At 33.0% G+C, this 12,982-nt stretch overlaps 1 protein-coding gene across 7 annotated transcripts in view; it reads left to right on the top strand.

Annotated features, from left to right (window-relative positions):
- Positions 1-11,769, top strand: part of TOR1AIP1 (torsin 1A interacting protein 1) — a 35,470-nt gene extending 23,701 nt beyond the window's left edge. For 4 of the 7 annotated variants that reach the window (XM_015245691.3, XM_015245690.3, XM_015245687.3 and 1 more), the window contains 6 exons: positions 233-289; positions 2,389-2,430; positions 2,998-3,066; positions 7,815-7,859; positions 8,209-8,265; positions 10,833-11,769. In XM_015245691.3, the coding sequence (XP_015101177.2) occupies positions 233-289; positions 2,389-2,430; positions 2,998-3,066; positions 7,815-7,859; positions 8,209-8,265; positions 10,833-11,620 (1,058 nt within the window). In that variant the 3' untranslated portion in view covers positions 11,621-11,769. The remainder of the gene's footprint in view (positions 1-232; positions 290-2,388; positions 2,431-2,997; positions 3,067-7,814; positions 7,860-8,208; positions 8,266-10,832) is intronic. The other 3 variants (XM_006211795.4, XM_072946013.1, XM_015245688.3) reach the window with 1 other exon arrangement.
- The last annotated feature ends 1,213 nt before the right edge of the window (positions 11,770-12,982 follow it).

The raw sequence follows: 12,982 nt of genomic DNA, 5'->3' as shown, positions 1-12,982 counted from the left end.
ACTTCTTTTTTTTTCTTTAAAAACAAAAGATAGATAATTAATTAAATTTTTAGATATAACATGACCCTTTAGAAACTATTTTTTTAAATAAATTACATGTCCAAGTGTTGAATTCCCTAGGGTTTGTGTGAATATTTTTTGCTCTTTTGATTACTCATTGTTCTTTGGTAAAATGTGCACTTAAAAAGTTAAATAAGCTCTATAGTGTACTATATTTCTTTTTCATTTTTAGACCAAACCATTAGATCATCAAGTCAATATCCAGAATCACTTTGGCAGTCATCACAAAGTAAGTAAAACCATAATTTACATCCTTAAAAGTCTGTCTGTTGTGGGTGTGGTCAAATGCTGTTCTTGTTTTTGAAGATCCTCTTTTGCAATTTAACGTAAAATGTTGAAATAAAGGTAGAGTGAGTTCTAAAAAAAGAACTTCATCTTGCATCTTGACTTTCCTTCTTGAGTTAATCATCTCTGTACTCAAACTTGAATTTGAATTGAAAAAACAAAAAAACTGCTTTCTGTGATGTGTTCAATGTCTTTGCTTGCAATATAAATTTGTTGATTGTTTTAGTTTAATTAAGGTATTAGTTTGAGCCTTGATGGTATGATTTCAACCATTGCAAATGTTGCAAAAGTCTGGAAGGATGAATAAATAAGTGATAAATCAGGTATAGTAAAAAGCTAATGGTAAGTTAGGTGGTGGGTATATAAAAGTTTTACAGCCTTGCTTACAGCTTTGAAAATTTTCATTTTCAAAGAAAATGTAATGCACAAAAAAGACTGGAAAGTAATATAATCGGGTTGGTAGAATCATTGTTGACATTTTTCTTTTACCTTTTTTCTATATTTTGCAGATAACCTACAATTGATATGTATTTCTTAGGTTAAGCAGAAATTATTCTGGTTTTTTTTTTCCCATTTTTTAATCAATTCCCAGAACTCAAATTAATTATTGATCAACCAGAAATATCCTTGAATGTAAAATCTTCAAGACTTTTTTTCCTTCCACATCATTATTTTTAAAATATGAGACTATATTTAAAGAAAAAGTCTTTGGAAATCTATTTCATAATTGCTGTGCTCATTGAATTCTACTTTGTATGTGTGTATATACGTATATGTTGTTTTAGTCTTTAGTAGGTTCTGGGTTTGGAGTTTAAACTGAGACAAAACAAAAGCAACTGAAACAGAAATAAGTCATTTGTGAAAAATGACTTTCTGAATCATCTTAATACATTCGCCCTTTATTTTTCTAAATCTTTGATCTTTGGAAGCTCTGAAATTTGTCTCCCTGTATTAATTATGCTATACTCTTGCAGTGGAATACATTTCAGTTATGGAAAATGAGTTATTTGTATACAGTTAGGTGATCAGTATATATTTCCTTGAATCTAAGATGCCACTGCTTTTACATATCACTGAGAAAGAAAGAAAATGCAGTTAAAGTGTGACATACTGTTGATTATAAGATGCAGCCATAAATCAGAGGTGTTTTTTAAAAATTACTTCTTCAGAATCAATGAAAGACAATATAATGTCTACGTTTTAGAAAAGTACCTTGTTAGACTGAATACAAATCTGGTATCTACATCTATCTGACTTATTCTCCATGGTTTTCCTACAATGTTTTACACATAGTGGGCACTTAATAGATACTAATTAATTTTTAAGTTATGCATTTTTAGAATGGTGCATTTCTGTACAGCTAGCATATATTGCATTTGTAGTCAGAGAAAAATAAAGTTGAACATAAAGTTATACTGATACTTGAATTAGAGGGTAGAAGTAACATTTCTTTACGGCAGATTTGGAAATGTACCCTGTTACAATTGTAATATCATTTTTTTATTATCCCACTGTATCATTTTACAGTTGTACTTAGATACCATCCCAAACTTGAAGTAGAATCTTTCACTTCATGACTACTTTGCAGTGTTCACAAATTTGCTTATATAGTATATACTGTTATATATGAACTGCCTGCATTTACATTCTCTGTCATACTACCTTTAGATGTGTAATCTTGAACAAATTAACAATTTCAGTTTCCTTATTTGTAAAATAGGAATAACAGTATCCACCACATAAAGTGTGAGAATTAATAAAATTATACTCGGTACCTGGTAAATATTCCGTACTTTTAGCCATTATTTTGATGATGTTGATCTTAAAGCTGGCTTCTTATTATCTGATTCCTGAACATTTTGAAGTTTAGGAAAGGGAAAATACATACATATTGTATATGTTTGGGACTAATAAAGGAAAGTTTTGATTTTTGTTTGTTTTTGGATATGATATCCATAGTAAACAAGCAAAATGTCTTTGCAACATCTTCATTTTTTTTAATTTCCAAATATTCTATGACTTAATCTCTGTTTTCTGTTTCAGGTCGAAACTACACAGCTTTTGATAAGCAACCATTAGTGCTTAGTAAGTGGTTGGTTGTCTATTCTTTTATCATTTAAGCAATTCTAACCGAGTCTTTCTCTGCCAACAAAAATTTGAATAGGATTTTAAGTCATTCTGCCCTCTTTGCCTTTTAATCCACCACAAATTGGTACTATAGGTGATAATTACTCTGTGATGTGGAAATGTGTTCAGGGCTATTTTACTGAAAATAACTTATTTATGAAAGTAAATGGTTAGCTTTTTTCTTCTTAATTTACACTGAAGTGTTAATGAAGTTCAAGTGTTAATGAACACAGTCATTCTCAGAGATCATAGCAAAGGACTTGCATGTAGTTTTGTCTCTTCGGAGATTATGTATTTATTTGCTGCCTCTTTTGCTGTGGGAAGTGGTTCATTATCACTGATGTGATCCTTTGACATTATCTTTTAGTTTTGAACTATTACTGCCTTTTGTGTCTTTTCTCCCCAACTTTGTTTTGCTTTTCTGATGAATTTACCTTAGAACACTGGGGTATAGTATAAATTTTCAAACTGTGTGAACTGATAGCTTGATATATATATATATATGTATGTATATATTTACCTCAGGCTCGGGATATCACAAAACCCCTCAGGAATGGATTGAACACGCCACAAGAATAAGGACTAGGATGAAAAGTAAGTTGATGAATCTCCACCTGTTATTGAAGTCATTTTAAGATTACTTTCTGTTTTCTTGATTATTTAATATATAAAATTATTTAGTTCTTCAGATAAGCATTCGGGTTGTTTGTGATTTCGTTTATAAGGACATCTATGATTACCGGTTTAGTTATTTCCTTCTACTTGGACTAGCAGGAGATGGACTGGGTGTAAAGTGTAGACAGTGGTGTAAGAAAACCAGTAAATAATGGGTCTGTACTTGACAGACTGTCAGTTCTATCTAGCAACAGTACGATCTGTACATGAAAATGAAATTCTACTCTTTTGACATTACCTGTTTGTTACTTTTAACAGATTATTTACTTTAACACTTTTTACTGATTTATAATCATTTTAAAATGTTGTATCAAATTCCAGTGTAGAGCACAATTTTTCAGTTATACATGAACATATATATATTCATTGTCACATTTTTTTTTCACTGTGAGCTACCACAAGGTCTTGTATATATTTCCCTGTGCTATACAGTATAATCTTGTTTATCTATTCTGCATATGCCTATCAGTGTCTACAAATTTTGAAATCCCAGATTATTTACTTTTATATAAATAACCACTTAGAGCAGCTTTATGTACTTATTTCAAGTAATAGAGGCTGAAATTTTTAAATTGTATTTTCGTGTTTAGGTTTAGGAAGGATTAAATGTCACAGGATTTAAGAAATAACATAAGTAAACGTGATAAAACAATCATACTTTGAATTCAGTGTCTATTGTAATTTCTATAGTAGTGTGTCCACATTAAACCTTAATTGTATAAAAAAAAATCCATGCCATGCCGTAAGTGACCTTTAACCACTATCCCTTACTCATGTAACGGCAGTAGGTCTCAAGGTCATCAGGTGGCCCCTTATATTTCATTTAGACGATATAAAAATCTGCATCATATAGCTCTTGCTCACGAAATGGCTAACTATAATTGGACAAGAGGCTTTGTTTTTCCATTAGTAAAGTAGCAATGGTCACAATTTTTCCCCAGCAGTGGAGTTTTACCCTACATATAAGTGAGTTCTTTAACTGCCTAAAACTCAAATAGCTTTTTGCCCTTGCCGTACTGTTGGTTGTCATTTCTTATTGCTCGGTATACACTTGCTATTAGAAGCCTATTTCCTCTTAAAATTTGTTCTCCTGACCTATTATAGTTAGGAAACCAAGTATTAATCATTCAGCTTCTTAGGATTATGTTTTCAACCAGTATTAAAAATTAAAACTTATTTTAAAGATCAGATCTGAGAGATACTCTTGGAAGCAGAACTGCCTGAGTTAAAGTATATACATCCTATGAAAAGTTCAGAAACTTCTTAGGTTATTTCTTATATTAACTATGTATTTTGTATAATTAGTAGCAGATAAATTACTTCCAGAAAAGTGTAAGACAGACTGTTATAAAAAAAAAAAGTTTGTGTTTTTATTTATTCTAATAAGACAACTGTACAAGTGAAATGCAGAAGGGAAAATAAATATTTTGAAGGTTTGGTTGGAATGTAGAAATAATCTTTGGTTGCTAAATTGATAGCTCGTTTTTAGTATTTTTGCATTCTGTTTGCAATCCTACTTTGTCTTAAGTTTGTATATTTGTTATGGCTTAAATAGTTGCATACTGGTTGATAGCCGTCTACCATATATATATAGGACTGTGAGAGTTAAATAGAAATTATATAGCAGAAGTTTGCAGATTCAGATACCAGAATTTTTTAGATTTCTGACCACATGAGGACTTTAAGAACAGGAAGAAAATATTTTCAAAGTAGAAGGCTGCAGTGATTTTTCAAACAGCCTTGTAGATTCCTCTTTAATCCAAGATGATTCGAAAAAATTTTTCCTTGGCATTCCAAATTTCATATCTCATTGTCTTAACTATGCACTTCTACCTGCTTCAGTGAGAAAAACAATTATTTTTAGATTTAGTTGTTCAAGAATCTGGAACTTTAGATCATTATTATGACCCTGTGTTAGCACCCTGTCTCTCTCTTGTTAGATAGGTCCCAGTTCAGGTTTCTGCCTATATCCAAACCTTTTGGGAAAGATAGAACCACTGTCTTTATTTTTCCTGTTTCCCAGATGATAGAACAGTGAGAATGAGGAACACTGTCTGTGGAGAGTCAGACCTCTGAATCTATGCTTCATTAATACATATATGCTTTAGAATCTGTCTTTAAAAGTGGTGTAGAGAAAAGGGGGAAGTTTAGAGTTAGAATTACTGGGTTCCAGTCCCAGCTTTTCTACTTACTAATTGAGTTATCTTGGTAAATAAAGTCACTTAACCTTGGTGAACCTCAATTTTCCTAACTTTAAAGTGGGAACTATAGTGCCTATAACTGGGTTATTTAATTAGATTATTTTATATGTGAACATAATTTTTTAAGTCTAAATACCACATAATTAATGCTTATTTATTGTTAACAGTGTATTATGTAATAATCAGTAGTAATAACTGAAAGATTCATGCCCTCTGCTCTTGACTTTATAGAATGATTTTACTATATTCTTCATACTAGAAAAGCTTTGACCTTTACCTTTTTAAAAACATTTTTTTTAGGAATTTTTATTATTGTCTTCAATAATATTTTTAATAAGAATAGAGATTACCTTTTAGATAATACCCTGCCTCAGCAGCATTTACCCTGCTATATTTGTTTGTGTTCTATGGACTATGCAAGTATTAACTCTCTGTTCTCTTCTATAGGGGTACTCTCTTATATCATTTTATAGTATAAAATGGTAGTTCCATTTTTAACTTTCTGAGGAGCCGCCATACACTAACTTATATTCCTGCCAACAGTGTATAGGGGTTCTCTTTTCTCCACATAGTCTCCATATACCTTGGTTTTTTGATAATAGCCACATCACATTTTATAACGTGAGATGATACCTCATTGTGATTTTGATCACATGTGTCACTGTGCTTTTTAAGTTTGATGTAATCCCATGGTCTGTTTTTACTTTTGTTTCCCGTGCTTTTGGTGCACATCCAAGAAATCATTGTCAAAGCCAACTTCAAGAAGCTTTCTCTCGTATGTTTCTTCTGGGAGTTTTATTGTTTGGGTTTTTACTGTTTAAGTCTTTAATCCATTTTGAGTTGATTTTTGTGGATGGTATGAGATCCAATTTCATTTTTTTGTATGTGGATATCCAGTCTTCCCAGTACCGTCTATTGAGGAGACTGTCCTTTCCCCCTTGTGTATTCTTGGCACCCTTGTCGACAATCAGTTGACCATATGTATCTTCATGGGTTTATTTTTGACTCTGTTTTCTCTTCTGTTGGTCTGTATGTCTTTTTATGGCAGTACCATAATGCTTTGATTACTCTAGCTTTGTGATATATTTTGAAATCAGGAAGTGTGATACTCCAACTTTGTTCTTCTTGCTCAAATTTGACACAACATTGTAAAATGACTATAACTCAATAAAAAAAAGTTTTTAAAAAAAGTTGGCTATTTTGGGGGTCTTTTGTGGCTCCATATGAATTTTAGGATTGTTTTTTATTTCTGTAAAAAATACATTGGAATTTTGATAGGGATTGCACTGAATCTATAGAATGCTTTGGGTAGTATGGATATTTTAAGAATATTAATTCTTCAGTTCATCACCATGGGGTGTCTTTCCTTAACTTGTGTAGGCTTTAATTTCTTTCATCAGTGTTTTAGAGGTTTCAGTAATAAGTCTTTCACCTCCTTGCTTAAGCTTATTCCTAAATATTTTATTCTTGTTGATGCTGTTGTAAATGAAAATTTTTCTTAGTTGTGTTTGTGTTAATTTTTTTTAATTTTGTGTTCTGAGTCATATAAATGTTACATATGTTTCATAATAGCAATTATTTAGCTAGTCTTCATCATTAATATCATCACAGTATATAGCATTGCACAGCACTTTTATATATTATCTCATTTGATCTTTGTAGTCATGAATGAGGTGTTCAAGATAAACATTATCTGATGGATTTTTTTTTTCTGTTTTAGTTAAGTCAGTTGTGACTTTTGGTGACCTAACTTAGAAACTTCTAAAGATGCAATTTCTTAGCTAAACTGGTATTTGCAAAACGATATGCCTATAGAGTTAAGGTTGATGTTATTTTGTTTCATTTGATGTTTTTTGTCATATGACCAAAAATAAGGCTATTTTTGTATCTTAGCAGTGCTAATTTTATCCCTCCAGTTTATTCCAGTTTTCCTCAAATGAAAGCTGTTGATAAACACCAGGGAAAGTACTTACATAAAAGTTATAAAACTTCAGGCAAGTGACAGGTGGCAGTATTGGTAAATGTAGATCATACGAATAAGAAACTCCGCCTCTTCGCCCTCTGAATCCTGTCCTTCCATTTCCTCTCTTAGATGTCAAAATCTGTGACCATGCCAAGAATGAAGGAGGGAATAAGGAAAGAGTTGGGGTAGCTTTTAATTTGTTTTCTAAAGTAATAATGGAAATAGAGATTGAATGGAATTATGAGAAAATTATTTTGGAATCTGTTGTTTTACCACAAGCTAAAACAGAATTACTGGTCTATTAACAGAAATGGCGAAAAGTTTTTAATGTAATTTTTAAAATATTACTGGTATTTGAAATGGTCAGAAGCACCAGAGGAAATATTCGAAACAGTCTGAGGTAGAAAATAGTGAGGATTAAGATTGCATTTTATCTTAAAACTCTTATCCAGAGAGCTCAGTAATCCATAATCCATATTTTGTCCTTCTTTCCCTCTTTTCAGCATCATCACCAAGCAAGAGTTCAATATATGGCAGTTTTTCAGATGGTATAATGTGTTTCCTTTTATTATAGTTGTTTTTATTTTCTTTGTCCTCTTAACTTTGTCCCATAAGTTTCACCACTCCCACTAAATAATTTGGGTCAAATACTTCAAGGCTTTTTCACAATACTGATATACTAAGAGTATGCTTTTTACATACCATAAATAATTATGAAATAGGTTCTGTTTCTCAAGCAGCTGTCAATCTCATGGGCACTCAGAGCTTCTGCATTTTCTTCTGTTTCTGGCTGGCCTCTGCCTTATTTTCTCTTGGTGGAATTTGTATTTTCCTTTTCTATTGGAAACACTGAAATTATGAAACATAAACTGATAGTCTCTATTACTCTATCATTAGATGACACTGTTCTGAAATCAGACCTTGGAAACCAGTCTCCATCAACCTCCAGCCAACGTAAGTTTATCTATTCAGTTTTTATTAAATGAGTCTCTAAAATTGGTGATCATGGTGGTTTTTAAATTTTTTTTTCATGCCAAATAACTTCATGCTATTTGAAGAATGGTATTTTAAGCACTTCAAAGGAAAAGGTGTGTGTGTGTGTGTGTATATATATATATGTATTTTACTAGCAGGGAAATCTTTAAGGACAAACTGTATGAAACAACATCTGGTCTTCCCCTATACTTTATTATCCATAAGACCTAAAGTAAAAATTAATAATTAAGCAACTAATACTATTAACCAATTGAACCTCACCGAGTTAAAAGAAAGATGCACATAGCATGACATAATGGGATTACCGTAGTTTTCAGAGTTTAAAGAATTATATTTGAATTAGATTGGGCCGCTTACCTTCTATATAGCCTTCGGGCAAGTTTCTTCAATTCTCTAAGTCTGCTTATTATCCTGAATGAGTACTAAGAAAATAACAGTGATTTTCAGACTCTTTGATCTCAATACCACTTTCCACTAGCAAAATTAATAAATACCCCAAGAGAGCTTTTTTGTTTAATATGTCCATATTTACCTAGAAATTAAAATTGAAAAGAAATTTAAATGTTTATTAATTTATTTTTAAATAATTTAGTAAGAAGAATGATAGCTTACTTCGTGTTTTTTCTAATCTTTTTAATGCCTGGCTTAATAAAATGAAGCTGGAGTCTCATATCTGCTTCTGTATTTAACCTGTTAAAGTATATTGTTTTGGTTGAAGTTATCTGCAAAAATCCAGCTTTAAACAGATACGTAAAATTGTAATAGCCTTCAGACAGTTGTGGATATTCTGTTTTGATATTCTCTAAAACTGAACAAGTGGTAGTTTCTAAATGTTATTTGAAATGTGAAATCTGAAACAATATTAATGAACTTTTTGTGTTCTCATTAAAATCCATTGGTCTTTCTTGTACTTTGTATGAGTATGCACTAGTCATTTGGAAAATGTTGTCTCACAAAGTTATGTAGATCTTCCAAATGTTGACACTTGTAATACAAGATAAAAAGATAGCACTTGTTAGTATCACCACTAATCTCAAGACAAAAAAGTCTTAACTATTGGAAGCTGTTAAGCTCATGATGGCAGATACAATACTTCCCCACAATCCTAATTTTCACTTGAAACCTTGAATTTTAGAATTGGAAACAAATATTGTCAGTTGTTCTCTTAGAAGCAACAAGCTCAACTTTGTTCATTTTCAAGAAAATATCTTCTATATATAAAAGTCTGACTAAGCATAGTTTGTCACTTGTTCTTTCGAGTAAAAATTCTGTGAAAAAAAGCACCTGTTCAGCCCACAGCTCAGGTGCACAGCGTTCTTTCCCTGGGGCAGCCATTGTGCTGTGCTCTGTGTCAGAAGTGCTTTATGTGTACTTCCCATTTCTTCACATAGGATGTTAAGATTTGTACTCAAGGATTGAGTTTTAATAAGATAAATAATTTTAACTGCTTCATGAATTACGTTCTTAAGTGAAACTGATAATCTTTAATGCATGCTATGAAAGTACAAAGACAGTTTGCTGCCATTGCCCTGTGGTTCATCTAAATCATGAGTTGTTTTTTCTACCATAGCTTTTTGCACCATCAGTGCAGATGTCAACATGGTGGAAAAAGTCAAGTAACATCTTAGTGTTAGGAGGATAGCTTTAACCTCAAGGACCTCCCTGAAGAGATCTTGAGATACTCCACCAACCACACTTTGAGAACTGTTGCTCTAAAAAGTCCATGGCAAAATAATAAAAATAAAATTTTTTTCAAGAAAGAAAAAAAAACCAGAAGGTCCGTGGTAGTCAATCAATAATAGAGTCAATAGCAGTCAATCAATAAATAGGAAGTGTAGAAGTACTGTTGCTGTCATATTAAATGATTAAATGAAAAAAAAATTTTTTAAATAAATGATTAAATGAGATGGTATATGAGAATGTGCTTTATAAACTGAAAAGCACTAGATGAATGTAAACTGATATCATCATTGCCAGTTAATAACTAAGAATGAGTTGAAAACTAAATTTTACTAGTGTTAACCTGCAACCCTGAAGGATGGCATCAGTGCAATTAAAGGGACAGCTAGCTATTATAATATATGGAAAATTTCACTTACAGTGCATCTTTTTCTTTATCCCTTTATGTACTTCCATAACATTCCACATTTCTAAATTTAAAATTATTTTTATAAAGTGTCTTTGAATATTGTTTACCTCCCAAATATTAGCAGCAGTGGTAATAATAGTTTTGCTTTATAAATTATATTCTTTCTGACTTGGCATGTGCCATTTCCTATATTTAAGTTCTCCTTTTTCCTCTAAGATTTTTTTTATCATTTTGACATTGATGAGACATATGCATACTCATAATTTAAAACACCTGTGATAAATTATCTCTTTAAGGAAGTAAATTATTCAGCTTCCTTATTTAAATTCCTTCCTCTTTTATCTATATGTTTATAAAGATTCATATTGGCTTTAAAAGTCACTTGCCCTTGAATCTAAGAAAATAATACTTGTATCTCTTTTTTTTTCCTGAGCAGACATGACTGGACAACACAAAAGTGCATCTTTTGTCCAGATGAAGTGGTGGTGGCCACTTGTTCTGATAGCTGCTCTTGTCATTGGGAGTTTTTGGTTCACTCCTACTCCTGAGGCAGAAACCACTGCTGTTCAAGAGTTCCAGAACCAGATGAAGCAACTTATGAACAAGTACCAAAGTCAAGACGAGAAGCTGTGGGAAAGGAGCCTGACATTCCTGAAAAAACATCTTAATAGCTCCCAGCCTCGGCCTCATCCTGCTATCTTGCTGCTCACTGCTGCCCGAGATGCTGAGGAAGCACTCAAGTGTCTGAGTGAGCAAATTGCCGATGCCTATTCTTCCTTCCGCAGCGTTCCTGCCATCCGGATTGATGGGGCAGGCAAAGCTACTCAAGACAGTGACATTGTCAAACAAGAGGTAGATCAGGAGCTGACCAATGGATTCACAAACGGCCAGAGTGCAGCCGTGGTACACCGCTTCGAGTCACTGCCTGCAGGCTCTGCTTTGATCTTCTATAAGTATTGTGACCATGAAAATGCAGCCTTCAAAGATGTAGCCTTAGTCCTGACTGTCTTGTTGGAGGAGGAGACACTTGAAACCAGTCTAGGCCTAAAGGAAATTGAAGAAAAAGTGAGGGATTTCCTCAAAGTAAAGTTCACCAATTCTGACACACCCAACTCCTACAAACATATGGACCCAGACAAATTGAGTGGACTCTGGAGCCGCATTTCTCACTTAGTCCTGCCCGTACAACCTGAAAATGACCTGAAAAGCGGTATCTGCTTATAAGGGGTGAAAATCATGTCTCAAATGAGAATTTTTCAGTCTTTCTAACCAGAGACAGAATTCGGAGCTCTTTTTGGAAGAACTGGTTTCTTTTTAAAGGAAGTTAACTTCTTAAGTAAACATGGAACATCTAAATTGTGTATTCAACCTAATTATCTGTTACTTGAGAGAATCATTTCCCTGTTTCGATTGAAATTCTGTGTTAATGATATCTGAGGACTGTAGATTATATGCGGTCTCACTGAGGATCTGCTTAGGTTCTGGGTTGAGTCATTATTGCTGTGGTATGACCAGTGGGAGGGATAGGCTCTTTTTTATGAATCCTCCCAATTTTTTTAACTTCGTTTTTTTTCTTTTCTGCAGAGTTTGTTGAGTTATTAGTAAGGCAGCTCCCTCAATGTGACTGTGGATTTTCCCGTTTTATTCTCTTTTACATCATTTAGATGTGAATTCCTTAGTCAGCTTCTGCTTTTGGAACAAAAGTAATGAAAGGTCATCTGAGTGTGTGTTTGGACTTTTTGTCTTTTTTTTGGAGGGAAGGGAGGAGGAGACCAGGAAAAAGAAGTTGTGGAATGGGGAAGGAAAAGGGGGAAAAGTCTTCAAGGTGAAATGTTAAAATACGCCACTGAGACTTAGGGTTAGTCACACATGAACTCCACTCTCAGTGAATTTTGTTGCGATTTGTTTTTCATTTATCATTTACTTTCCTTTAAGAAATTTCTGGTCCTCCCAAAGATTTTGAAGTATGTATATGATGAAATTTAGTATATTTGTTTACTTGGCTCTTAAGAATGTGTACATTCAGAGCAGTTTATTTTGGTCACATCCTGAAAGTTTTGTTAAGAAATATAATTTCAAGAATTGGCAAACCACTCACTAACCAGCTTTCCTGGGCTGTTGAAGAGGATTGGATTTTCTGTGTGTCTACTTACTGCATTTGAAGTCCTTTACTGACACTTACAGCAAATAGATATACTGTGCACGGGATAAATTCTGTTGACTGCCTCCAGCCAAAAGGAAACTGAAGTTTACCGTAGATGCAGAATGTTAAGGTGTACTGCTGTGTATTACTGTACTGCTATAGTATTTCAGTTTTAACTTTGCATCTCTAACTGAGCTCTCATTTGTCAGCTGCTTTGGTTTTCTTAGATTCTTAAAGTTCTGGATCCACCTTTTTTTTTTTTTTCTTGTCTACAAACCTTTAAATGAAAATACTGTTTTTAGAATGCTAGATCCTCTCATTGGCTTCACCATATACCTTCTGAGGATTCCATGACTGATGGAGGAGTGTGGCCTGGTTTCTTCCCACTAGGTCCACCAGTATTCATAAATTGACACCCCTTGTTATAATTTGTTTCTGTCAGA

The sequence above is a fragment of the Vicugna pacos genome, chromosome 21 (genome assembly GCF_048564905.1).
Source record: "Vicugna pacos chromosome 21, VicPac4, whole genome shotgun sequence".
Taxonomy (NCBI): domain Eukaryota; kingdom Metazoa; phylum Chordata; class Mammalia; order Artiodactyla; family Camelidae; genus Vicugna; species Vicugna pacos.
The sequence above is the reverse complement of the archived record's forward strand: the minus strand, read 5'-3'. Positions and strand labels throughout refer to the sequence as shown.